At 42.8% G+C, this 26,497-nt stretch overlaps 4 protein-coding genes and 2 pseudogenes across 4 annotated transcripts; 2 read left to right on the forward strand and 4 right to left on the reverse strand.

Moving 5' to 3' along the window:
- Window positions 1–4,019: 4,019 nt before the first annotated feature.
- On the reverse strand, window positions 4,020–5,106 carry LOC146267743 (histone H3). The gene has a single exon (XM_084709454.1). It carries the CDS (start codon window positions 4,946–4,948, stop codon window positions 4,538–4,540), a length of 411 nt encoding a protein of 136 aa, XP_084565580.1. The 5' UTR covers window positions 4,949–5,106; the 3' UTR covers window positions 4,020–4,537.
- An 883-nt stretch (window positions 5,107–5,989) lies between these two features.
- On the reverse strand, window positions 5,990–6,498 carry LOC146267744 (histone H2A). The gene has a single exon (XM_084710171.1). The coding sequence runs from the start codon at window positions 6,486–6,488 to the stop codon at window positions 6,102–6,104; it is 387 nt and encodes a 128-aa protein (XP_084566297.1). The 5' UTR covers window positions 6,489–6,498; the 3' UTR covers window positions 5,990–6,101.
- Window positions 6,499–7,277: 779 nt separating this feature from the next.
- LOC146267745 (histone H1 pseudogene) lies at window positions 7,278–7,937 on the reverse strand (annotated as a pseudogene).
- Window positions 7,938–9,314: 1,377 nt separating this feature from the next.
- Window positions 9,315–11,507, reverse strand: LOC146267746 (histone H2B). The gene has a single exon (XM_084709368.1). The coding sequence runs from the start codon at window positions 11,505–11,507 to the stop codon at window positions 11,133–11,135; it is 375 nt and encodes a 124-aa protein (XP_084565494.1). The 3' UTR covers window positions 9,315–11,132.
- A 10,452-nt stretch (window positions 11,508–21,959) lies between these two features.
- On the forward strand, window positions 21,960–24,152 carry LOC146267747 (histone H2B). Its single transcript, XM_084709365.1, has one exon. The coding sequence runs from the start codon at window positions 21,960–21,962 to the stop codon at window positions 22,332–22,334; it is 375 nt and encodes a 124-aa protein (XP_084565491.1). The 3' UTR covers window positions 22,335–24,152.
- A 1,377-nt stretch (window positions 24,153–25,529) lies between these two features.
- On the forward strand, window positions 25,530–26,189 carry LOC146267748 (histone H1 pseudogene; annotated as a pseudogene).
- Window positions 26,190–26,497: the final 308 nt, after the last annotated feature.

Consider the following 26,497-nt stretch of genomic DNA (forward strand, 5'->3'; position numbering starts at 1 on the left):
CAAACTACAGACTAGTCCTGGAGGAGTGGTCATCAACACTGAATTTGACTCTATACCCAGCATGCTGCATGTTGAGGCTCTTACTCACTTTAACCCTATTTCTATGGAAGCGTTCATCGAGCTGGTAGATTCCTCGAAACCCATCAGCTGCCTTCTTGATCCCCTCCCTGCCAAACTTTGTAGGGAACTTCTCCCTATTATTGGACCTCCCATGCTTAGTATTATTAATGAATCTATTGTAACTGGACAAGTCCCTGACAATTTCAAACAAGCTATTATTAAGCCCCTTCTTAAAAAACCAAACCTGGATCCAGGTTGTATTAGCAACTATAGGCCAATTTCAAATTTGCCATTTCTCTCCAAAATTTTAGAAAAAGCTGTGGCACAACAGCTAACTGAGCACCTCTCCTCAAATCAGCTTCATGAACCTCTCCAGTCTGGATTTCGTCTTCACCACAGCACTGAAACTGCATTAACTAAGGTAGTCAATGATCTATTATTAGCCTCTGACGCGGGCTCTATCTCTGTTCTGGTTCTTCTAGACCTTAGTGCAGCATTTGACACTGTGGATCATGAGATTCTCCTGGAGCGTATGGAGAACTATGTTGGGATCTCTGGTACTTCACTTCAGTGGTCTAGATCGTATCTATCTGATAGATCACAATATGTCCACTATGATGGTTGCTCATCCAGGAGCACTACTGTAAAATACGGAGTACCACAGGGTTCAGTTCTAGGCCCTCTGTTATTTTCACTCTATATGTTGCCTTTAGGAAACATAATTAGAAGCTCTGGGGTAAATTTTCACTGTTATGCAGATGATACTCAGCTATACATGTCCATAAAGCCTGGAGAATTTCCACATGCTATGGAAAAATGTGTTTCCGGGTTGAGAAATTGGATGACAGCAAATTTCCTTCTTCTTAATTCGGATAAAACCGAGGTTCAAATTTTCGGCCCTAAAAAATACAGAAATAATTTATCCAATCTGACCTTGAACTTAGATGGTGTCAAAGTATCTCAAAGCCAGTTGGTAAAAAAATTAGGAGTCACATTGGACCCAGACCTTTCGTTTGAGTACCATATTAAACAAATCACCAGAACTGCATTTTTCCATCTACGTAATATTGCCAAAATACGAAAATTCCTCTCAAAGGATGATGCTGAAAAACGAATACATGCTTTTGTTACGTACCGATTGGACTACTGTAATGTGTTGTTCTCTGGCCTCCCAATTACCTACTTGAAAAATTTACAGCGGGTACAAAATGCTGCTGCTAGACTATTGACAAAAACAAGAAAGTTTGATCATATAACCTCTACTCTTATCTCTTTACACTGGCTCCCTATCCAAGCCAGAGCTGATTTCAAAGTTTTACTACTAACTTACAAATCTCTACATGGATTGGCACCACTGTACCTCTCCGGTCTCCTTGCACCCTATTGCCCCGCAAGGACTCTAAGATCTCAAGATGCCGGCTATCTGGTAATACCCAAAATTAAGAAAAAAACTGCTGGAGGTAGGGCGTTCTCATATAGAGCACCTCTTCTCTGGAACAAATTACCTGTCTCAATTAGGGAGGCTGATACTGTTTCGACATTTAAAACTAGATTAAAAACGTTCTTGTTTAGTCAATCCTATGATTGTTAAATGTGTGTACTTTCTATGTAAACCTGGGGTGTGCGTTTGCCTATGTGTGTATCACATGTAACTTTTAAATTGTAATTTTAGCTGATGTTCACACTGCCCATTTAAATGTTACAAATAAAGTAAACCTGTTATTGTATATTGTTACTGTAATAGTTCCGTTGCTGTATATTTTTATTGTTATAGTTTACTAGTTGGAGACAACGGGGGGCTGGTTGTTTTCATCCTTATTCGTATAAATATAACCTATTTTAGAGTTGTTTCCCCCGGAACAGATTTCATGTTCCAACCAAGGGGGGCTGTCGCTGTCTTGGTGTGTGGGGCTGCATCAAATACCCTCTTAGCTTTGTTAAATTGCTGCACTAGTCCACACTTGACCGGTGGGGATCTCATTCTATTACGACTGAAACTGTTGGCTGCTCCTGGCATTCTCTAATCCCTGTTCTCCTCTCTGTCCCCCCCACACATCCCCTGTGGGGTGGGGGGTCTGAGCTGTCAGGACCTGCCTGATCGTCGGTCTACCAACGCTGGACCAGGTCGTCAACCGGAAACCAGCCTCCATGACGGCCAACAGCGAGTTTCCAGGTCCCATCCAACGTCTATAAAGGCGAACAATGGATTTTTGGTGTTTCAAAACCCATTGACACTGTATGACTATGTTTAGCTTGTGTTCTGCTCCTCTCTCTTACCAACCGTCTCTGGAGGAGGGGATCCCTCTCCGAATTGCTCCTCCCAAGGTTTCTTCCATTTTTTCTCCCGTTGGGAGTTTTTCTGGGAGTTTTTCCTTGTCTTCCTTGAGGGTTTAGGTTGGTTGAGGGGCAGTTCTATGGGCGTATGTGAAGCCCTCTGTGATATGCTTGCGTGTAAAAAGGGCTATACAAATACATTTGATTTGATTTGATTTTTTGACAGACTACAGGGAGGAGGTCAAGCGCCTAGCGGCATGCACAAGCTGTGTCTGAGCAGGGTGCACAGGATCAATTTACAGCAACACTACCACACTGAGGGGCCAATAAAATTGATTGATGTGATTTTATAATATTACTAATACAAATATAAATGGAAAAACACGACAAAGCCTACAGCATTTTGACATTAGTTTATTTAGCCTGTAGATATCAGTAGGCCCTAAAAAATTAGATGCATTGAATGAAGTTGGAAGGGTGAACTCCCAAGTCAATAAAGATTAATTGTCAAGTTTATAAACGTGAATACCCTAAAATGTAACTGATAGATAACCCATATTAGGCTAATCGAGTTAGATGGGGGAAACTTTTACTTTGAAGGAACAGGTAGTGCTGACGACACATTCGGCTAATGACAGGTATTTCACACTTACCTCCACCCACGTGAAAAAAATCCAAATATTAAGTTGTTTTATGTTTAGTTGTTTTAAAACGAGAAAAACAAAATAACACGTCAAAATGCGTTTTTCCGTTTTTGCAAAAAAACGGAAAAAAGGACTCACAAACGTTTTTCGTATTCATGCGTGTTCCGTTATAATGATATAAGGAATTAAACTCACGTACACGGACCGAAAGTTCAGCTTTAGGGGCCATAAACCATACATGGAAGAAGGAACTGGCTTCACAGTTTTTTTGGCCTCAGTATTTCCATCTGACAGTGAAGCCCAGGTTAGGCGGTCAAGTATGGATCTAGAAAGCTGACAAAAGTATCTGAATTTGAATATGAAACATCTGAAATATTTGCGTGTCGAATTTCATAAAGCGGAAATATTTTGCTGTTGAATATATAATATCTGAATTATTTGTATGCCGAATTTAATAAAACTGAATTATTTTGATCCAAAAATACACATTTCTAAAATTCAGATTGCAGGAATTCAGATTCTTGAAATTCAGATTGCAGGAATTCAGATTCTTGAAATTCAGATTGCTGAAATTCAGATTCTTGAAATTCAGATTGCTGAAATTCAGATTCAGATTTTGTCTGAACTAGGCCAAAAGGTGAAACAGCTTGCTTTCATCCAATACAATGCGTTGGAAATCATACTCATATCACAAAGAAAAAAAAGCAACATATGTGATGAGTTCCATCTAGAATAGTACTAAATTTAGCCCTACAGCCCATTTCTAAAAAACAAGTGAAAGGAATATCATACAGTGACAGACTACATTTTCGTTAAGTTTGCATCATGTGTCTGATTCTTATCGGACTTGTACCCCATTCTGCCCATAGATTCTGCAAGTGCAATTGCAATGCCTTAGCTCACACGCTCGTAACCATATAAATCTATGCTCGCGACTGGTTGTCGCAAAGTATGACGTATACAGCTTGTTGCAAGCGTGCACGAGGTCTCGGAGTTAGAGAAAGAAAGAGCCACTGTTTAAAGCTAGACCGGAAGACACGGAAGTGGAAAGATGGCCGCGTCCGGTCTCGCGCTCTCGCTTGCCTCACTGCGCCACTGAGCACTTATCATAGAAATGAATGGGGACGCCGTCTTGGAAGACAAAAGCAGCGTACTCTAGTTACATTAACTATGCTCTGGCGTCACGCCAAAAGAACAGTTTCTTCCCGTCTGCTGCTGGCCTCTTCAACAAGGCCGAGGACTCGCGACATAACTTGTATCTATACAAGTTTATCCACCACCTATTTCCATTTCATATTGCACAATTTTATATTTTTTGTAACATACATGTAATTTTAAATGAGCTCTTTAGCATTAAACTTCACTTACCAAGTCAACATTATAAATTAAGATCTGTTATTCTTGTATGCAACCAATAGCTAATGCTTAGACCCACGAACATTGCAACACACATGACCAAGGCGTTTTTGACACGAGGGATTTGTCTTTTGATTTAAACAATGAGGTGGCTCTTAAAAGAGCCTTTGTGGATTTCGAGGTCAAATGATCCCGGGAAACGTCTAGGCGCGCTCTCCGCGGATGCGGCGAGCCAGCTGGATGTCCTTGGGCATAATGGTGACCCTCTTGGCGTGGATGGCGCACAGGTTGGTGTCCTCGAACAGACCGACCAGGTAAGCCTCGCTGGCCTCCTGCAGAGCCATCACAGCGGAGCTCTGGAAACGCAGGTCAGTCTTGAAGTCCTGGGCGATTTCCCTGACCAGGCGCTGGAAAGGCAGCTTGCGAATAAGCAGCTCGGTGGACTTCTGGTAACGACGAATCTCTCTCAGAGCCACGGTCCCGGGCCTGTAACGATGAGGTTTCTTCACGCCACCAGTGGCTGGTGCACTCTTGCGAGCGGCTTTGGTGGCGAGCTGCTTCCTCGGGGCTTTGCCACCGGTGGATTTACGAGCGGTCTGCTTGGTTCTGGCCATGATGCTTGTCTCCTCGTTTCTGAGTAGAAGTTGAATTCTGTAGCATAAGTAAAACTTTATATCGTCAGTTTGTCGTCCGCTGATTGGATTGCTCTCCCGAGCAGACTGATTGGCAGACCGTCGACGCTTTCTCCTTTGGCAATTGGACGCGGGGACCTAGCGTCCGTTCCCGCCCACTCTTGAAACCTTTTGGCTCCGCCCTGATCCTTCGCTGCGCCCAGTGGCGGGCACGTAGTCGATTAAAAAAACATGTGGCCTCAATGCATTCTTGCATTTCAGATCGACCAGGGGCCTGTACTACGAATCAAGATTTGGCGTTAGCGAGGTAACTTCAGGTTCAACCCAGGGTTTTCTGTACTACGACGGTGGATCACTTGTTACCGGGGTAGATCGCCATGGTAACACATGCTGAACGGCTAACCTGGTCGGGAGCAGGATTAGTTGGAGATCAGAGATCAACCGGTATAAAAACCCCGCCCATTAACTCATTCTTGACGATAATGTCGTCACGTTCATAGTAAATCCTGTGCAGCTTGGTGCGCGGATAGTGAGAGGTGCGTTCAGAAGAGCCAGAACATTTAGAGACCGACAAAACCTTGTTACGTCCAAGTTTGCAATTGGACATACGATGCAAACACCGCCCCTTTATGTGAACGCGCACGTCTCTAGATTGGAAAGATCTGGGTTGAGTTAGACAGTTGATAACCGCCGTCGTAGTAACGCTTATCGTGACTGCGATTGTAAGGCTTCGCGTAGCCAGGTAACTGAAAGTAATCCAGAGCATGTTGATCTTGATTCGTACAGGCCCCTGGTTTACACCAGTGACAAGCCAAACAAATACAGCATTAATCTATGTCAAATGACTTGGCCTATTGACCCACGGTAATCATTTCCTGTCCATTCCTAAGGGATGAGCACCGGCTTCTACTATGTTGGCCTACATGACATGCAGAATGACCAGCATAGCAACCCATGTAGGTTTTCTTAGTGCTGTGGTTCCAATGTGGCGATAGCCATATTCTATATTTACTGTGGCTTTAATTGAACAGAGTCCAGTACATCTAGTGAGAAGTTAGAGACAATGCGCTTTTGAAGAGTGTAGTGGGTGGCTCTTAAAAGAGCCTTTGGGGAAAGTGAGATTGAGGTTTAGTTTTTACTTGGCTTTAACGGCCTTCTCGGTCTTCTTGGGGAGAAGCACTGCCTGGATGTTGGGCAACACTCCACCCTGAGCGATCGTAACGCCACCGAGAAGCTTGTTGAGTTCCTCGTCGTTGCGGACGGCCAGCTGCAGGTGACGGGGGATGATACGAGTCTTCTTGTTGTCACGAGCCGCGTTGCCGGCCAACTCCAGGATCTCAGCGGTCAGGTACTCGAGCACGGCTGCCAGGTAGACGGGTGCGCCAGCTCCCACACGCTGTGCATAGTTGCCCTTGCGGAGAAGCCTGTGAACACGACCCACGGGGAACTGCAGCCCGGCGCGGGACGACCTGGTCTTGGCCTTAGCCCTTGCTTTGCCTCCGGTTTTGCCTCTTCCGCTCATCTTCGTAATATTTCCGTGCAAACGAAAAGTGGGGGCCTCTGGCAGAGTACAGACTTTATAGGCTAGCTGATGGTGAACGGCTTTCATTGGTCACAATGTCAGTTGGGTTTTGATCCAATCGTAGGTGGCGACAACCTCGGGGGTGGAGCCATGCTCTCTCTCCCGCAGAAGGCGCGTTTGGTCGTCTCGTTTACCCCCCTCCTCACCTCTCTTTGTCCATCCAGTCGCTCCTCATTTAAGGCGCCAATCACATACAGTAATGTGGCATGGACGGATGAATGAATGCAAAGTCCACTATACAATCGTTAATCGTGTAGTGAGAACAGTTTCATACATCGACATACATATTTACCAGAGATATAGGCCTAGAATTATGCAGTTGGTGATAGTGGTTTTTAAATGGGATTTGCACCCTTCATATTCCAAGCAACTATTTGTAAATTGCTGATAGCAGAAGCACCATTTATATGCAGCTCTACAGTTCCACGAAGCACTTTCACCAATAAAAGTCTCACGCAAGTCTTATTTCTCAAATTAGCTAGCTGTATCATTAATGTTCTTCATCTGTCACATGGTTTTCTAGCTCGATTATCCCCAATGCGAAGTGCCATTGCAACTAATCCATTTGCTTTTTTTGTATCTTATGTATCATCGTTTTGTGGCGGACGCGTACCAAGTATCACTTCTACCCCTGATATGGCTGGCTACTTTGTTTTCATATTGGCCGTCCCGGGGATTTAGCTCATGGACATGCACATTTCAGGAAAGGTGGGTGGCTCTTAAAAGAGCCTTTTTTGTAATACGGACACAGACGCGAACCAAGGTTTACTTCTTCTTAGGCGCTGCTTTCTTTGCCTTGGCCGCCTTGGGCTTGGCGGCTTTGGGCTTGGCTGCCTTTTTGGGGCTCTTGGCCACTGTTTTCTTGGGTGTTGCGGGCTTCTTCACCTTCTTGGGGCTCTTGGTTGCCTTCTTGGCTGCCGCGGGCTTCTTAGCCTTCTTGGGTGACTTCTTGGCAGCCGCGGGCTTCTTCGCAGCGACCTTCTTGGGCTTCTTGGCAGCAACGGGTTTCTTGGCAACTGCCTTTTTGACTTTCGGAGCGACAACCTTCTTAACGGGCTTCTTTGACTTGGCCTCTGCCCCCTTGTTGATCTTAAAAGACCCAGAAGCGCCAGTCCCTTTGGTCTGGACCAAGGTTCCTTTGGTGACGAGGCTCTTCACTGCGACCTTGACGCGGGAGTTGTTCTTCTCTACGTCGTAGCCGCCGGCCGCCAGGGCTTTCTTGACCGCTGCCAGGGACACGCCGCTTCTCTCTTTGGAAGCGGACACGGCCTTGACGATCAACTCGCCGACGCTGGGTCCAGCCTTCTTGGGCTTGGCTGCCGGCTTCTTCTTGGGTGCCTTTGCAGGAGCGGGAGCGGGAGCTGGAGCGACTTCTGCCATGTCTGAACACTCGCGGGACGTGTGCGATTTGAATGTGCGAGGCTGCTGTGTTGCGCTGCGCCGTTCAGAGCGCTGGGTTTAAATACGACATGAGAACTGTGTAGACTCAACTGCCGGCCCGGTTTCTCTCAGTTACTGCTCTCCGTTCGCACTTGTGTTTTCTCCCGGTGAACAACGGGATTAAAAAATCCCTGCGGGAATTGTACTGCGTTCTAAAAGTAAATCGGGCCGCAAGCAGCCTTTTCAACGTTCAAAATAAGACGGCATGTGGACCGGAGGCACTCTGTGTTTTGTTGCGGCAGGCTCAAATCATCGCCGTTGGCCTCGCTGAGGGAGCAGTGCGCACCTAGTTGTCTGTGCCATTTGCCCCCAAAAGTGCCTGAAATGGCAGTCGTTTAAAACGAGAAAACGTTTTCCAGTGAGCCACACAATCTGTCTAGAAAGGTAACTGCTTTAGAATACACAGCTGGGGTGCCATGGGGCTTAAAACTGGTCTATTTTGGGGGACACAAAACACAGTGCGGCGGTTGAAATCGTGGTCTCCCCATTGCTCTCCCTTCCCTAGTTTTTCATGTCCAAGGACACAATCCTTACTGTAAGTCTAACCCTTAACCTACTGTAAGACTTGTTACTTGTTGGTGTGAGACATACTGTAGGCTACAGCGTGACTGTATTCCATGGTGTGTCTGGTCTACCTGCTCAGAGTCGGACTCGTCAGATCCAGTACATGTTATTATCCATGTTGTTGGTGATGGGGAATGTTTGGGTCTTAAGGACTTTTCATTTATTTCATGAGGCTGGACTAGTGGTTGTCTTTCGTTCCTAATAGCCTGTTTGTATGAGGGGTCGTTTAGGAAATTATTCAGACTGTCCTCACACAGACACATATGAAATACATACACGTATGTAATGTTCACACACACATCCATATGACTGAAAACTCACGTGTGAACGCATGGGGAAAAAACATTTACACACATGAAATGGTCAAGTCTTATGGATGAGAAAGAAGCTTGAAGAATGTAAGAGTACAGTATATCCAGAAGTCATTTCAGTAGTTTTTCAGAATTTTTACAGAAACAGGAGCAAGATAGCTTTGAACTACAACAAACCATTTAAAACACGGGGAGACCAAACACACAGGTCAAGAACAATAAAGAAAGGATGATTCTGGAATATGATCTAGGTCAAAGGTTTTTTGCTGTTGCTTCATTTCTTGGCAAGACGTATAACAGCCCTGCCATGAAATGCACCCCCAATGTAATTTATGTTCCTTATATCCCGGTATCAAATTATTCTTACTGTACATTGAGAGGACTAGTATGAGTAACCAGCATGTGGAACTTTCATAGTCAGCATAGATGGGAAATAACAAAGGACAAATACTTTCATTCAAGTTCTTTTATTGTCAGATGCACAGAACATCAAGGTCACACTGGGACCTGAAATTCTTAGGACAAGACAACGCAAAGCAACCTGGCATAACATGACATATAAGTACTCAGAACATACATTACATCTATGATAAGCTAACATATAATAAACCTCAGAAAAATACAAAATAATATAGGTACAATATACAATGTACTAAACCTCTACATAATAACCTATACTAACCTTATTAACCTATACTAAACTTATAAACCTATACTAACCTAAACCCAAGTGGGGTACGATTAGTGCAATATTGCTAATAGTGCAATCAGTAGCTGAAAGTGACAGTGTGTTATAGAATTTTCTAGTATCAGTACTTTACTTCCTTGAGGGTTTAGGTTGGTTGAGGGGCAGTTCTATGGGCGTATGTGAAGCCCTCTGTGACATGCTTGCATGTAAAAAGGGCTATACAAGTACATTTGATTTGGGTCATTATTTATCCTTATTTTATTTTTTTTACACAAATATCTATACTTTCTACTTCTTAAATTTCCGAGACAGGCTTGTTACTTTTGTTTCAATCTGTATTTGGTGGCATGATCAATATTATTTATGGTTATTGATTTTTTGTTCTGAAAAAAAAGTTTGCATCTTAGATGCGTAGGCCTACTTGATGAGGACTATACTATACTCTACAATATTGTTCTGTTTTCATCTACTGTGTTTTAGGCTTCTATGTTCCCCTCTCCTTTCACTGAGTGTGTGAAAACAAAGAAAATACATTGCATGAAATAGTTTTTACACAAAAGTTTGCATCATTGACGAGCACTTCATGAGCACTTCACTGTACTCTACTGTAGGTCTACTCGATTGTACTTTGCTTTCATCTACTCAGTTTCAGGCTTCTCCTCTCCTTTCACTGTTTCCACACAAAAAATACAATTTAACCAATTTATTTTAAAGAGGTTTCGAAAACAGACTTTCAACTTTCGGGTTTAATTGTATCTACCGTTTGTTAACTTAGTTGCATTCAACTCAGATCCTAAACGTCATTGTAGTCCTAGCCTACGTGTTTATAGACATTCCCTGCTCTCTCAATTCGCGCCTTTTTCAACAGGACTCTGATGTCGCTCGCCCGATAACAATGCAGCCACGAGATAAACTACATAGCTGCAACAGTGGTGCCAACGGCTCATGATTACTAATGAAAAAAATCAGCCAATGTATGCACTTATTGAATATTGAAAGAATGATCTATGATAAGGAAATGTATCAATAATGTATATCTAATTCACTTAGGCTTGTTGTAACCTGGGCTACATCCGTTGTACACTCTTGCACTTTTTGAGGTTCATGTTGTTTAATTGTAACTTGTGTAACTACATGCTTGTGGTTCTTCCCATTGGCACTTATTTGCGGCAATCGCGTTATGATCAGTGACCTATGCACTTTTGTAAAGCTCTCTCTTGGAAGTCGCTGTTTAGGGATCGAGATGTTAGTATTGTACTGATAGTAGCCCATTTGTGTTCATCATACATTGTTATCGAGATGTTGTTGCACCGCAATCGGTGCCTATTAAGGCGTGGTCCACTATCATGCAGGGAGAAAAGGAATCATCCAAGCAATTCAATGGCGTTTGGTGAGGTGGTGTCGGGAAAGAACATACAACTTTCGTCTGTATAGAATAACCTGTCCTTGTTCACGAAGGTTGGTAATTTGTTCGTATATAATACTGGAAGACTATCAAACTAATGCGATGGACTTTCCTCAATTTCAGAGACCAGTGGGTGGCTCTTAAAAGAGCCTTTGGGTGAATTTGAATGAGGCCGTTTACTTGGAGCTGGTGTATTTGGTCACGGCCTTGGTGCCCTCGGACACGGCGTGTTTGGCCAGCTCACCGGGGAGCAGGAGGCGGACGGCGGTCTGGATCTCCCTGGAGGTGATGGTTGATCGCTTGTTGTAGTGGGCCAAGCGAGACGACTCTCCGGCGATGCGCTCGAAAATATCGTTGACGAAGGAATTCATGATTCCCATAGCCTTGGATGAGATGCCGGTGTCGGGGTGGACCTGTTTCAGTACCTTGTACACGTAGATGGCGTAGCTCTCCTTCCTGGACTTTCTGCGCTTCTTCCCGCCTTTTGCGGCTGTCTTGGAAACGGCTTTCTTGGAGCCCTTTTTGGGCGCGGACTTCGCTGGCTCAGGCATCGTCAGTTAACGAATGATCCGGGCAGTGCGGCTACCCTATATAAGTAGCTGGAGACATGCTAATTTAGAGGCACGCCTCCTGCTAGTCGCAGCACTCAGCTAGGAAGTGACTTTTGCAAGAAATTCTGAAATCTACTGCGCGTGCGTGGGATTTACCGACCCCTCTTACCCTTCAGTAATCATAAATTGACAGTCAGGATTACTCGAAGGAGATATTTGAAAAAAAAAATACACTTCGAAGTACCTTTTACACTTTAAGGGATCAAACTCGGAAATTACGACGAAATCCATGGGCAGTTTACCGCCTAGTTGAACCCGAAACACGTGGTTATTGACGTCAGAAGCTTCCCTAAATTGCAGTACCACGCGAAACCCCCATACATCCAGGGCTGAGACAATGTTTTCTACAACAGTTTTAATAAAGCATTCATTGAGCAGATGCTACCATCTAAAGTGACGCACAGTACCGGGTGATTTGAAGCCGATGCATCTCGGTAAAACGCACCCTCCCTGTCCGGCTAAGATAACCCATTGTTTATCAACAAGGCCAAGGGTCCACACTGACTCTAAATGACTTCCTGCAAAAAACACATTACATCTACACAATTCTACCTTGGACATTTGTAATATTTGTATTTTTTGTATTTTCATATTGTAATTTAGCAACTTATGTTTTATTTCTGGCAACTTATATTTGATTGTACATTTTATTATTAAATTCTAATTCCACTTAGTACTGATAGTTTATGTACCCTTAGTATAGATAGTCCACATATGTTCATTTTAGGTTCCTACATGTTTATTGTATGCACCTTCCTGCCAAAGTAAATTCCTTGTCTGTGCAGACTTTAATGGCGAATAAATCCCTTTCTGGGATGAATAATCTAGCTGCAGAATTTTGAATGAGCTGTAGTCTTTCTGTGGTTTTCTTGGGAAGACCAGTGAAAAGTGCTTTACAGTAGTCCAGCCAGCTGGATATACGCTCAACTTCTCTGCATCATTTTGGTTTATGAATGGTCGTACCTTGGCTATATTCCTAAAGTGAAAGAAAGCTGTTTTGGTCACTATATTTATGTGAGAGTTGAAATTAAAATCTAAGTCCAGGATTACACCGAGACTCGTCACCTCTGGGGTTAAGCCTCCTAGATTCTTAATAAGTGTGACTGTGGTCAAACAGGGGACTGACGAATACTCTTGACGAAGATGCTTCTTTAATTTCTGTTCATGCACAACCATAAACAATTGGTACATGCAGCATCATTGACAGGCAACCTTCTTCTGTCTCATTTCATACAACACATTAATCACATATAGCCTACAAATGAAACTGTGCACAAACAATTTAAACACCAGTGCACATATTTCACACATATAACACACTATTGGAGCAACATACCTGTTCATGCACAACCAAAAACAATTGGTATACGCAGCATCTGCACAAGTAAATAAAATGACAAAATACACGCACACTACTGAAATGCTCTCACACACACTACTGAAATCCTCTCACACACACTACTGAAATGCTCTCACACACACTTCTGAAAAGCTATACGCTCACACACACATTCCTGAAATGCTCTCACACACGTATATGAAAAGCTCTTACACACACTACTGAAATGCTCTAACACACACTACTGAAATGCTCTCACACAGACTATAGAAATGCTCTCACACACACTACTGAAATGCTCTCACACACGTATATGAAATGCTCTCACACACACTACTGAAATGCTCTCACACACACTACTGAAATGCTCTCACACACACTACTGAAATGCTCTCACACACACTACTGAAATGCTCTTGCATAATATTGTGAAACATAACAGTTCAGTGGTGAATACAAGCATTACAATTAAAAAGGAATGCCTTCCGTTCAACTGAAGGAAACAGGATGTCCACACCAGGATGTGCATTTGCTTTTACTGGATTTGAAACAGTACTTCAACCACAATCAAAGAACTTATATTGACACCAATCAAATTCATTAAGTGCTTCCATACTCTTTGCTACAATGCATGTTCACCTGATCCTCTTTGTTTTTCACGTCCAAACTTTTTTTTTGAGGTGAGAGGCAATGAAGAGGATATTGTACGTCCAACACTTTTGGTCAGGAGAGGCTTCATAGAGAGCTTGGTGATCATACACAAACTCTATCTACATTTATTGCTATGTCCAAATATGGTCATGATGATAGTGATGTGAGTAATCTTCTAGGATCATTGAATAGATACTTTCGCAACTTGCTTCATGAACATGAGGCCACACAGGGATCCAGTGATGTGACCGACCATTTGATACCCCCAACAATCTTGACTGGCCATCCAGGTCGGCCCCGATACAGCATAGCCGCCGAACAGATTGATCACTGTGTATCCATTGGAATTACATGGTAGAGAATTCCATTGTGCTTTGGAATCAGTCGAAGAACACAGACAAAGGGAGTTGAGCCATTAAGATATGCAATATTGTCAAATCAAGACCTGGACAGCATTGTGACTACTATACTACAGAACACTCCAAATGCAGGTGAAGTATACGTTCTTGGAAGCCTGAGATCACGAGATTCAGCGTTGGCGGGTCAGACAGAGCCTCGATCAAGTGGATCCAATCGGGCGGTCATTTAGACGCCGTCATGCCATACGCCGAAGGGTCTATAGTGTTCAGGCCCCTAACCAAATATGGTAAGTTGACTTGTAACTGTTTTGTATTATCAATAAAGGTAATCAACAATTTGATATACTTTGCAAGTTTTACCTATATCTTTTAAAATGTAATGTACTTTATATCTCCAAACAGGCATTTTGACGGCAACCACAAGCTGATTAGGTGGCGGATGGTCTTTCATGGCTGTGTTGATGGCTTCAGCCAGACAATTTTATACTCACGGTGCTTATCAAACAACAGAGCCTCAAGTGTGTTGTCATAATTTTTGGGAGGAGTAGAGAACTTTGGTTTGACCTTACGGGTAAGATGTGATCATGGCATGGAAAATATACGTGTTGCCCAATATATGTTGGAAAGAAGAGGACTGAACAGTCGTAGTGTTATTACAGGTGTTTCAGTACACATCCAAAGGATTGAGAGACTATGGGCAGAATTGAATGGTTTGTATTAGGGATGTGCATCTCCATCACTGAGGACGATGCGATACACATCTCGATGCACTGCCAACGATCCGATACATTAAAGATACATAAAAGCAACTACTAATGCGATACGATTCACCCCTATTGCGATGCAGTGCGATTCGACACAATGCGATTCAATGAGATGCGATGCAAAGGGAATATGATGCCATGCAATTTAATATGGTACATATTGATTTACATTTATGCTATGATTTATTTCTTTGTCAGACTGCAAATCATCAATTAACTAAACAAGTGAAAGTTTTATTTCACATATTAAAAGTCTCTGACAATAGATAAAATAACATCAGGCCTGGACCTTGCCTTAAACCAGTCCTTCTTTCCTGTTGTATGTGTTCTCTGAATGTAAAAAAGGGTAAACTATTACAGGCAGTCACAAGCTGCTGTAAACACTGTCATAATACAACACACTAAATTGAACTCATACGTCCTACTTTTTCCCTAAACATTTTCTCAATGACTCAGCTATCTCTCGTCTTACTTTGTCGTACACAACAGGGATTTGTTTTGTCGGAAAATAGCTTCCTATTCTTGCTTAGGGTACCGATGGAGCTAGCCACTGACAGTAGCCAGCTGAATCCGAGGGGGAGGCAGACGTCTCCACACAAATACCATGTAGCCTCTTCAGGTGACAACCTAAATTAGCCGTGCTGCCTGTGTACTTTATAGCAGCACAACATATCTTGCCAATTGCATGGGTCTTGTCAAATTGCCCAGCTTTCTTGTAAAATCCGAAGTGTTGCCAAACCTTGGATTTATTGCAATTTGTAGTAACGTGTAACTCTTCCTCCGCCATGATAACACTCGCCCGAACACGCCTCCAACTCGCGCGAAACTTTGCCGAGAGACTTCACGATAATCGGCCACTGACAACAGTGGAGATAAGAGCGTGCTTAAGAAACGAACTAACTATAAAATTATTGGTCACAAATCATTAGTCAAATTTCTAAATACTAAAGGTGTTCGCATACACATCATTCTATATATATACATCGGATTATACCGATGCAAAGATGTTAGAAACGATGCATCGCGATTTCATTCCACATTGTATCCGGTGCACACTTCTTTGATCCGGGCCATCGCATCGTGAACTTTATGCCGATGCACCGATGCGAATCGGTGAATCTTCCCATCCCTTGTTTGTATCTAGACACTTTATTAATATCTTTAACTTTATGGAGTAACACGGTATACTGGATTCATTGAATGAACTACATCTATTTTGTCTGAATTATCTTTATTTACCAAGAATTGAAAGGGTAGTAACAGAATTTATCAACCAGTTTTTGACATTGCTCTCAACGAAGGCAGTCACATTTTCTTTCCCTCTCCTCCCCCTGACCTTCCCTGCTTGCTTCCACTGAGAAACACTCTGAAGTTTCAGTAATTTGGATAGTTTTCGATGATAATATTCAAAATCAAGTGAATTGACTACAACCACAAAAAGGAACAACCTGAGGGACTGAAGCCCAAGGAGAACAGAAGTATTTTGGGCTGCTCTCCCAGACTGACCACAGGCAAGCAAGGTAAAGCGTGTTCCCTGTAGAACTATGGCTTGCAACGACTGCAAACAACTTACTCAGAGGATAGTCGAACTGGAGTTAAGAGGCAGAACCCTCTTAGATATCAGAGAGAATGAAGACTTTATAGATTCCATGCTAGCTAGCCCGGAGGCTAAGCTACCAGCTAATGAGCCACCCTTGGAACCAGCTTTCTCTCCACCGGCCGATGGACCAGATGAGTCATGGCCTGCTCTCGGCGCTAAACCAAAGAGGCCTAGCGCTGCCTCTACCTTCATCGGAAATGGGACTGGCGCCAAGGATAAAAAGCCAAAAAAGCGAGGCAGAAACTCTTCCCGCATGACCTCTTCTCCTGTCCCACTCAGAAAAAGCTTTGAACCACTGGGAACTTTCTCTCTCTTGTGTGTGGAATCCAAGGCGAAGAGGCACAGGAGTGCTAGCCACGCAGCTAACCAACATGAAGAGCCCAGATTGCCGTCACACTATGATGATAGCTACTACACACATGCAAATCCAACACATCATTGTCTGCTACGACCGGGAGTCCCCCATTTTACTCCAAGCCCCTCTCGGGGCGCTGTTCGACCCCCTATCAAGTCTAGTCAGACAACAATATCACAGGATTATAAAGATCCAAGGTATGCTAAGACTATCCACAGCCATCAGCTCTTAGAGGAGTTAACGCTGCTAGCACTATAGAATCTATTGCTCGCACTGACACAGTGGCTAACTTTGGTCTAGCGCAAGGACCTATCATTGCTAACCCAAATAATATAAGAACTGGCTCCGCAGCTACAAATAAGGCAAACGTTAGAAATGCAAACACAACACCACATATGGCCACTATCTTGATTGGAGATGCCATGACAGCACATGTTAAACTGGCAAAGACAGAAAATATTTGTCTTAGCAACACATCTGTTGAGGAACTGTCGTCAGAGGTACTAACAATCCTCAACAATAAACCAAACAACCCTAAGATTATCATCCACACTGGCTCGTTTGATATCCTACACAAGAAAACTGGCACTGAGATACTGAAAAAACATTTCACCCAGCTACTGAACACACTCAACAGATATCAAGATGTATTCATCAGTGGACCAATTGCATGCTTTCGAAGAGGAAAAGAAGCCTTCAGTCGACTACTATCTTTCAACACATGGTTGGCATCTGTCTGTCTGGCACACAAACTGAGATTTATCGATGATTTCAATGTGTTCTGGAACTGTGCAGACCGTTTTCAAGCTGACACACTCCACCCAAACCGTAGAGGATCTCAAATACTAACAGCAAACATCAGTCACGTGCTCCTGACCACAAATCAAGTTGCTCCCCCTATCCCTGTTGTGTCTAAGCTGACTGACACATCCCAAACAACCTCCCATGGAACAGAACAGAACGTTCAAACAGCCTCCTGCAAGGACATGGGCCTTGCACAGATCTGCACCCCCCGGATGAATTCCCTTGTGATGGAACAGCTCAGTGACATAGACTTTCCCAACGAAAAGCTACGCTAGGACAGCCACCATGCTATTTCATTAGACGTACCGGTCATCATCACAAACAGAAAATGGATTGGTAAAATGCATGGTTACCAACCTGAAACTAGTGTTAGAAGTCAGAGAACTATCCATATTCTTCAAACAGATATATTAACCCCTGTTTTATCTGTTAATACCCCACAGATGAAACTGGCCCTTCTAAATGTTAGATCACTAAATAACAAAACATTTCTAGTTAATGATCTGGTCAAAGAAAACAAATTAGACTGCGTCTGTTTAACAGAAACCTGGCTAAACAAAACACGGCAACAGCAACTCTGATAGAAGCGTGTCCACTCGATTACAGCTTTCACCAAGTTTCTAGGAAATGAAAAAAAGGCAGAGGAGTCGCAGCTATTTTCTCCTCTCCAACTATTGTTCAAAATCACTGAGCTAGGTGAATTCACCTCATATGAATATCTTGCTATAGAGCTCAAAACCGAATCAATACTTTTTGTCATTATAAATCGGCCACCCAAGCACTCGCCAATATTCATACAAGAATTCTCGGAACTATTATCACAATGTGTCACCAGATATGACAAAGTAGTTTTAAACGGAGACTTAAATATCCAAGTAAATAAAAAAGCTGACCCAAGAACTATTGAGCTCTTAAATCTCCTAGACAGTCTCAATCTAACTCAACACATAACATACCAAACACACCGGCACGGAAACACACTAGATCTAGTGATAACAACTGGACTAAATATCAATAATATCTCAATAACTGATCTGCTCCTCTCAGACCATCATTGAATACTTTTTAATGTGGAAATTATCCTAACAAAAACCACAAAATAATTCTTAGTCCAAAGAAGATATTTAGACGATACAGCTATGATGACATTTTCTGAACAATTTGCTCTATATGAACCAACTAATCATGATTGCTCTCTGAATGAAATGGTAGAGAACCTCAATGATCCACTATTATCTGTGTTAGACTCTGTTGCACCACTGAAAACCAAAAAGAAGTCCACAAGCAGAACCTCCCCATGGCTGAGAAATAAAAATGTGAGTGAAACGAAAAGAAAATGCCGTGCAGCAGAGAGAAAATGGAGGAAAACAAAGATCACTATTCACTACAATATCTATAAAGATACACTAACCACCTACAACAAAACCATCCGTCTAGCGAGGAGAGAATATTTTTCCAACATTATTACAGAAAATGCCAGAAACTCCAGAGTTCTTTTCTCCACCATTGACCAGCTGCTAAACACTGTCCCTGCCCCCCCCCCCCTCCATCCTCAGCAGTGAGTGTGAAGAGCTTGCTTTGTTCTTCAAGAACAAAATAACTTTGATCAGAGCTAGTACTAGTAATAGTGGGGTCGAAACTGACATCAGTAGATTCTACAACATAACCATGTTGCAGACCATTTACCTGTATCACACTCAGTGAACTTTCAAAAATTGTCAGTGAATCTAACTCCACAACCTCAGATATTGATCCTATACCCACAACATTCTTTAAGCGAGTGTTTGATAGTGTGTCAGGTCCGGTGCTAGAGATTATAAACACATCCCTTAGAACTGGCGTCTTCCCAGATGCCTTCAAAACAGCTGTTGTAAAGTCCCTATTAAAGTAACCCAAATTGGAAAACAGTCTGCTTGCAAATTACAGACCAATATCAAACCTTCCATTTCATAGTAAAGTACTGGAAAAGATAGTTTCAGTCCAACTAAATTATTTTCTTGAAGAAAATAACATTCTGGAAGTCTCGCAGTCAGGTTTCAAGAAATATCTCAGTACTGAAACTGCTCTCACCAAAATAATTAGCAACCTCAGACTAAACTCTGATGCAAATAAAGTCTCTATCCTTATCCTTTTAGATCTCAGTGCAGCATTTTATACCATTGATCACAACATCCTAATCAATAAACTGGAAAAATTGTATTGGGTTCACGGATAGTGTATTGAACTGGATGAAATCATATATCACAGGAAGGAAGTTTTATGTTAGTTTAGGACACCATAGGTCTAAGAAACATGAGAACTGCTACAGGGTTGCTCAAGAAAGCTGCCGAGATCCATTACTTTTTTCTCTTTATATGTTACCACTTGGCGACATAATCAGAGAACACAACTGCCCAACTGCCTGTTGGCAATAAACAAATGGATGAATGATAACTTTCTTAAATTAAATAAAGACCAAACTGAAGTCCTACTATGTGGCCCCACATCCAAAAGAGAGATGCTTATGTACCGGAGTTGAAAAATCAGTTTAACGTTATGATGAGTTTCGCCATAATTATACAGTTGTTAGTGGTGTTGGTGTTTTAAAACCCCCTTTGGAGCTGTGGTGTACTGCTGGTCTGCAGCTTGTGTGTGTGTGTGTGTGTGTGTGTGTGTGTGTGTGTGTGTGTGTGTGTGTGTGTGTGTGTGTGTCTGTGTGTGTGTGTGTGTGTGTGTGTCTGTGTGTGTGTGTGTGTGTGTGTGTACTGTAGCCGTAGTTAGACAGAAGAAGGTTGCCTGTCAATGGTAGGTCTACTGTGCAAAATGACCCTCATAATTTGATAGATTATAGATTGATAAATGTGATGAAGTTCGACAGCTTCGACATATTACATGTATTTTATTTGATTAGTATGATTGTGTTGTTTGTAAAGCAGTTTTGTCAATGTGTCGAAAGTATTTTTATATACCACAAGGTTCATCATTATACGTTGTGATTAGCTAGCTAGTTAGCTGGGAATTTCCGATTCCTCACGTTCTGTTAGCTAGCTAACCGTGCTGCCATACTGAACCTGTTGTATTTTGTCATTTTATTTACTTGTGCAGATGCTGCGTATACCAATTGTTTTTGGTTGTGCATGAACAGGTATGTTGCTCCAATAGTGTGTTATATGTGTGAAATATGTGCACTGGTGTTTAAATTGTTTGTGCACAGTTTCATTTGTAGGCTATATGTGATTAATGTGTTGTATGAAATGAGACAGAAGAAGGTTGCCTGTCAATGATGCTGCATGTACCAATTGTTTATGGTTGTGCATGAACAGAAATTAAAGAAGCATCTTCGTCAAGAGTATTCGTCAGTCCCCTGTTTGACCACAGTCACACTTATTAAGAATCTAGGAGGCTTAACCCCAGAGGTGACGAGTCTCGGTGTAATCCTGGACTTAGATTTTAATTTCAACTCTCACATAAATATAGTGACCAAAACAGCTTTCTTTCACTTTAGGAATATAGCCAAGGTACGACCATTCATAAACCAAAATGATGCAGAGAAGTTGAGCGTATATCCAGCTGGCTGGACTACTGTAAAGCACTTTTCACTGGTCTTCCCAAGAAAACCACAGAAAGACTACAGCTCATTCAAAATTCTGCAGCTAGATTATTCATCCCAGAAAGGGATTTATTCGCCATTAAAGTCTGCACAGACAAGGAATTTACTTTGGCAGGAAGGTGCATACAATAAACATGTAGGAACCTAAAATGAACATATGTGGACTATCTATACTAAGGGTACATAAACTATCAGTACTAAGTGGAATTAGAATTTAATAATAAAATGTACAATCAAATATAAGTTGCCAGAAATAAAACATAAGTTGCTAAATTACAATATGAAAATACAAAAAATACAAATATTACAAATGTCCAAGGTAGAATTGTGTAGATGTAATGTGTTTTTTGCAGGAAGTCATTTAGAGTCAGTGTGGACCCTTGGCCTTGTTGATAAACAATGGGTTATCTTAGCCGGACAGGGAGGGTGCGTTTTACCGAGATGCATCGGCTTCAAATCACCCGGTACTGTGCGTCACTTTAGATGGTAGCATCTGCTCAATGAATGCTTTATTAAAACTGTTGTAGAAAACATTGTCTCAGCCCTGGATGTATGGGGGTTTCGCGTGGTACTGCAATTTAGGGAAGCTTCTGACGTCAATAACCACGTGTTTCGGGTTCAACTAGGCGGTAAACTGCCCATGGATTTCGTCGTAATTTCCGAGTTTGATCCCTTAAAGTGTAAAAGGTACTTCGAAGTGTATTTTTTTTTTCAAATATCTCCTTCGAGTAATCCTGACTGTCAATTTATGATTACTGAAGGGTAAGAGGGGTCGGTAAATCCCACGCACGCGCAGTAGATTTCAGAATTTCTTGCAAAAGTCACTTCCTAGCTGAGTGCTGCGACTAGCAGGAGGCGTGCCTCTAAATTAGCATGTCTCCAGCTACTTATATAGGGTAGCCGCACTGCCCGGATCATTCGTTAACTGACGATGCCTGAGCCAGCGAAGTCCGCGCCCAAAAAGGGCTCCAAGAAAGCCGTTTCCAAGACAGCCGCAAAAGGCGGGAAGAAGCGCAGAAAGTCCAGGAAGGAGAGCTACGCCATCTACGTGTACAAGGTACTGAAACAGGTCCACCCCGACACCGGCATCTCATCCAAGGCTATGGGAATCATGAATTCCTTCGTCAACGATATTTTCGAGCGCATCGCCGGAGAGTCGTCTCGCTTGGCCCACTACAACAAGCGATCAACCATCACCTCCAGGGAGATCCAGACCGCCGTCCGCCTCCTGCTCCCCGGTGAGCTGGCCAAACACGCCGTGTCCGAGGGCACCAAGGCCGTGACCAAATACACCAGCTCCAAGTAAACGGCCTCATTCAAATTCACCCAAAGGCTCTTTTAAGAGCCACCCACTGGTCTCTGAAATTGAGGAAAGTCCATCGCATTAGTTTGATAGTCTTCCAGTATTATATACGAACAAATTACCAACCTTCGTGAACAAGGACAGGTTATTCTATACAGACGAAAGTTGTATGTTCTTTCCCGACACCACCTCACCAAACGCCATTGAATTGCTTGGATGATTCCTTTTCTCCCTGCATGATAGTGGACCACGCCTTAATAGGCACCGATTGCGGTGCAACAACATCTCGATAACAATGTATGATGAACACAAATGGGCTACTATCAGTACAATACTAACATCTCGATCCCTAAACAGCGACTTCCAAGAGAGAGCTTTACAAAAGTGCATAGGTCACTGATCATAACGCGATTGCCGCAAATAAGTGCCAATGGGAAGAACCACAAGCATGTAGTTACACAAGTTACAATTAAACAACATGAACCTCAAAAAGTGCAAGAGTGTACAACGGATGTAGCCCAGGTTACAACAAGCCTAAGTGAATTAGATATACATTATTGATACATTTCCTTATCATAGATCATTCTTTCAATATTCAATAAGTGCATACATTGGCTGATTTTTTTCATTAGTAATCATGAGCCGTTGGCACCACTGTTGCAGCTATGTAGTTTATCTCGTGGCTGCATTGTTATCGGGCGAGCGACATCAGAGTCCTGTTGAAAAAGGCGCGAATTGAGAGAGCAGGGAATGTCTATAAACACGTAGGCTAGGACTACAATGACGTTTAGGATCTGAGTTGAATGCAACTAAGTTAACAAACGGTAGATACAATTAAACCCGAAAGTTGAAAGTCTGTTTTCGAAACCTCTTTAAAATAAATTGGTTAAATTGTATTTTTTGTGTGGAAACAGTGAAAGGAGAGGAGAAGCCTGAAACTGAGTAGATGAAAGCAAAGTACAATCGAGTAGACCTACAGTAGAGTACAGTGAAGTGCTCATGAAGTGCTCGTCAATGATGCAAACTTTTGTGTAAAAACTATTTCATGCAATGTATTTTCTTTGTTTTCACACACTCAGTGAAAGGAGAGGGGAACATAGAAGCCTAAAACACAGTAGATGAAAACAGAACAATATTGTAGAGTATAGTATAGTCCTCATCAAGTAGGCCTACGCATCTAAGATGCAAACTTTTTTTTCAGAACAAAAAATCAATAACCATAAATAATATTGATCATGCCACCAAATACAGATTGAAACAAAAGTAACAAGCCTGTCTCGGAAATTTAAGAAGTAGAAAGTATAGATATTTGTGTAAAAAAAATAAAATAAGGATAAATAATGACCCAAATCAAATGTACTTGTATAGCCCTTTTTACATGCAAGCATGTCACAGAGGGCTTCACATACGCCCATAGAACTGCCCCTCAACCAACCTAAACCCTCAAGGAAGTAAAGTACTGATACTAGAAAATTCTATAACACACTGTCACTTTCAGCTACTGATTGCACTATTAGCAATATTGCACTAATCGTACCCCACTTGGGTTTAGGTTAGTATAGGTTTATAAGTTTAGTATAGGTTAATAAGGTTAGTATAGGTTATTATGTAGAGGTTTAGTACATTGTATATTGTACCTATATTATTTTGTATTTTTCTGAGGTTTATTATATGTTAGCTTATCATAGATGTAATGTATGTTCTGAGTACTTATATGTCATGTTATGCCAGGTTGCTTTGCGTTGTCTTGTCCTAAGAATTTCAGGTCCCAGTGTGACCTTGATGTTCTGTGCATCTGACAATAAAAGAACTTGAATGAAAGTATTTGTCCTTTGTTATTTCCCATCTATGCTGACTATGAAAGTTCCACATGCTGGTTACTCATACTAGTCCTCTCAATGTACAGTAAGAATAATTTGATACCGGGATATAAGGAACATAAATTACATTGGGGGTGCATTTCATGGCAGGGCTGTTATACGTCTTGCCAAGAAATGAAGCAACAGCAAAAAACCTTTGACCTAGATCATATTCCAGAATCATCCTTTCTTTATTGTTCTTGACCTGTGTGTTTGGTCTCCCCGTGTTTTAAATGGTTTGTTGTAGTTCAAAGCTATCTTGCTCCTGTTTCTGTAAAAATTCTGAAAAACTACTGAAATGACTTCTGGATATACTGTACTCTTACATTCTTCAAGCTTCTTTCTCATCCATAAGACTTGACCATTTCATGTGTGTAAATGTTTTTTCCCCATGCGTTCACACGTGAGTTTTCAGTCATATGGATGTGTGTGTGAACATTACATACGTGTATGTATTTCATATGTGTCTGTGTGAGGACAGTCTGAATAATTTCCTAAACGACCCCTCATACAAACAGGCTATTAGGAACGAAAGACAACCACTAGTCCAGCCTCATGAAATAAATGAAAAGTCCTTAAGACCCAAACATTCCCCATCACCAACAACATGGATAATAACATGTACTGGATCTGACGAGTCCGACTCTGAGCAGGTAGACCAGACACACCATGGAATACAGTCACGCTGTAGCCTACAGTATGTCTCACACCAACAAGTAACAAGTCTTACAGTAGGTTAAGGGTTAGACTTACAGTAAGGATTGTGTCCTTGGACATGAAAAACTAGGGAAGGGAGAGCAATGGGGAGACCACGATTTCAACCGCCGCACTGTGTTTTGTGTCCCCCAAAATAGACCAGTTTTAAGCCCCATGGCACCCCAGCTGTGTATTCTAAAGCAGTTACCTTTCTAGACAGATTGTGTGGCTCACTGGAAAACGTTTTCTCGTTTTAAACGACTGCCATTTCAGGCACTTTTGGGGGCAAATGGCACAGACAACTAGGTGCGCACTGCTCCCTCAGCGAGGCCAACGGCGATGATTTGAGCCTGCCGCAACAAAACACAGAGTGCCTCCGGTCCACATGCCGTCTTATTTTGAACGTTGAAAAGGCTGCTTGCGGCCCGATTTACTTTTAGAACGCAGTACAATTCCCGCAGGGATTTTTTAATCCCGTTGTTCACCGGGAGAAAACACAAGTGCGAACGGAGAGCAGTAACTGAGAGAAACCGGGCCGGCAGTTGAGTCTACACAGTTCTCATGTCGTATTTAAACCCAGCGCTCTGAACGGCGCAGCGCAACACAGCAGCCTCGCACATTCAAATCGCACACGTCCCGCGAGTGTTCAGACATGGCAGAAGTCGCTCCAGCTCCCGCTCCCGCTCCTGCAAAGGCACCCAAGAAGAAGCCGGCAGCCAAGCCCAAGAAGGCTGGACCCAGCGTCGGCGAGTTGATCGTCAAGGCCGTGTCCGCTTCCAAAGAGAGAAGCGGCGTGTCCCTGGCAGCGGTCAAGAAAGCCCTGGCGGCCGGCGGCTACGACGTAGAGAAGAACAACTCCCGCGTCAAGGTCGCAGTGAAGAGCCTCGTCACCAAAGGAACCTTGGTCCAGACCAAAGGGACTGGCGCTTCTGGGTCTTTTAAGATCAACAAGGGGGCAGAGGCCAAGTCAAAGAAGCCCGTTAAGAAGGTTGTCGCTCCGAAAGTCAAAAAGGCAGTTGCCAAGAAACCCGTTGCTGCCAAGAAGCCCAAGAAGGTCGCTGCGAAGAAGCCCGCGGCTGCCAAGAAGTCACCCAAGAAGGCTAAGAAGCCCGCGGCAGCCAAGAAGGCAACCAAGAGCCCCAAGAAGGTGAAGAAGCCCGCAACACCCAAGAAAACAGTGGCCAAGAGCCCCAAAAAGGCAGCCAAGCCCAAAGCCGCCAAGCCCAAGGCGGCCAAGGCAAAGAAAGCAGCGCCTAAGAAGAAGTAAACCTTGGTTCGCGTCTGTGTCCGTATTACAAAAAAGGCTCTTTTAAGAGCCACCCACCTTTCCTGAAATGTGCATGTCCATGAGCTAAATCCCCGGGACGGCCAATATGAAAACAAAGTAGCCAGCCATATCAGGGGTAGAAGTGATACTTGGTACGCGTCCGCCACAAAACGATGATACATAAGATACAAAAAAAGCAAATGGATTAGTTGCAATGGCACTTCGCATTGGGGATAATCGAGCTAGAAAACCATGTGACAGATGAAGAACATTAATGATACAGCTAGCTAATTTGAGAAATAAGACTTGCGTGAGACTTTTATTGGTGAAAGTGCTTCGTGGAA

Source organism: Hypomesus nipponensis, chromosome 11 (assembly GCF_054491055.1).
Source record: "Hypomesus nipponensis isolate SF chromosome 11, ASM5449105v1, whole genome shotgun sequence".
Classification (NCBI taxonomy): Eukaryota; Metazoa; Chordata; class Actinopteri; order Osmeriformes; family Osmeridae; genus Hypomesus; species Hypomesus nipponensis.

Coding starts and splice junctions, on each gene's coding strand:
- LOC146267746 (XM_084709368.1), bottom strand. CDS start 11,507: ATGCCTGAGCCAGCGAAGTCCGCGCCCAAAAAGGGCTCCAAGAAAGCC.
- LOC146267743 (XM_084709454.1), bottom strand. CDS start 4,948: ATGGCCAGAACCAAGCAGACCGCTCGTAAATCCACCGGTGGCAAAGCC.
- LOC146267747 (XM_084709365.1), top strand. CDS start 21,960: ATGCCTGAGCCAGCGAAGTCCGCGCCCAAAAAGGGCTCCAAGAAAGCC.
- LOC146267744 (XM_084710171.1), bottom strand. CDS start 6,488: ATGAGCGGAAGAGGCAAAACCGGAGGCAAAGCAAGGGCTAAGGCCAAG.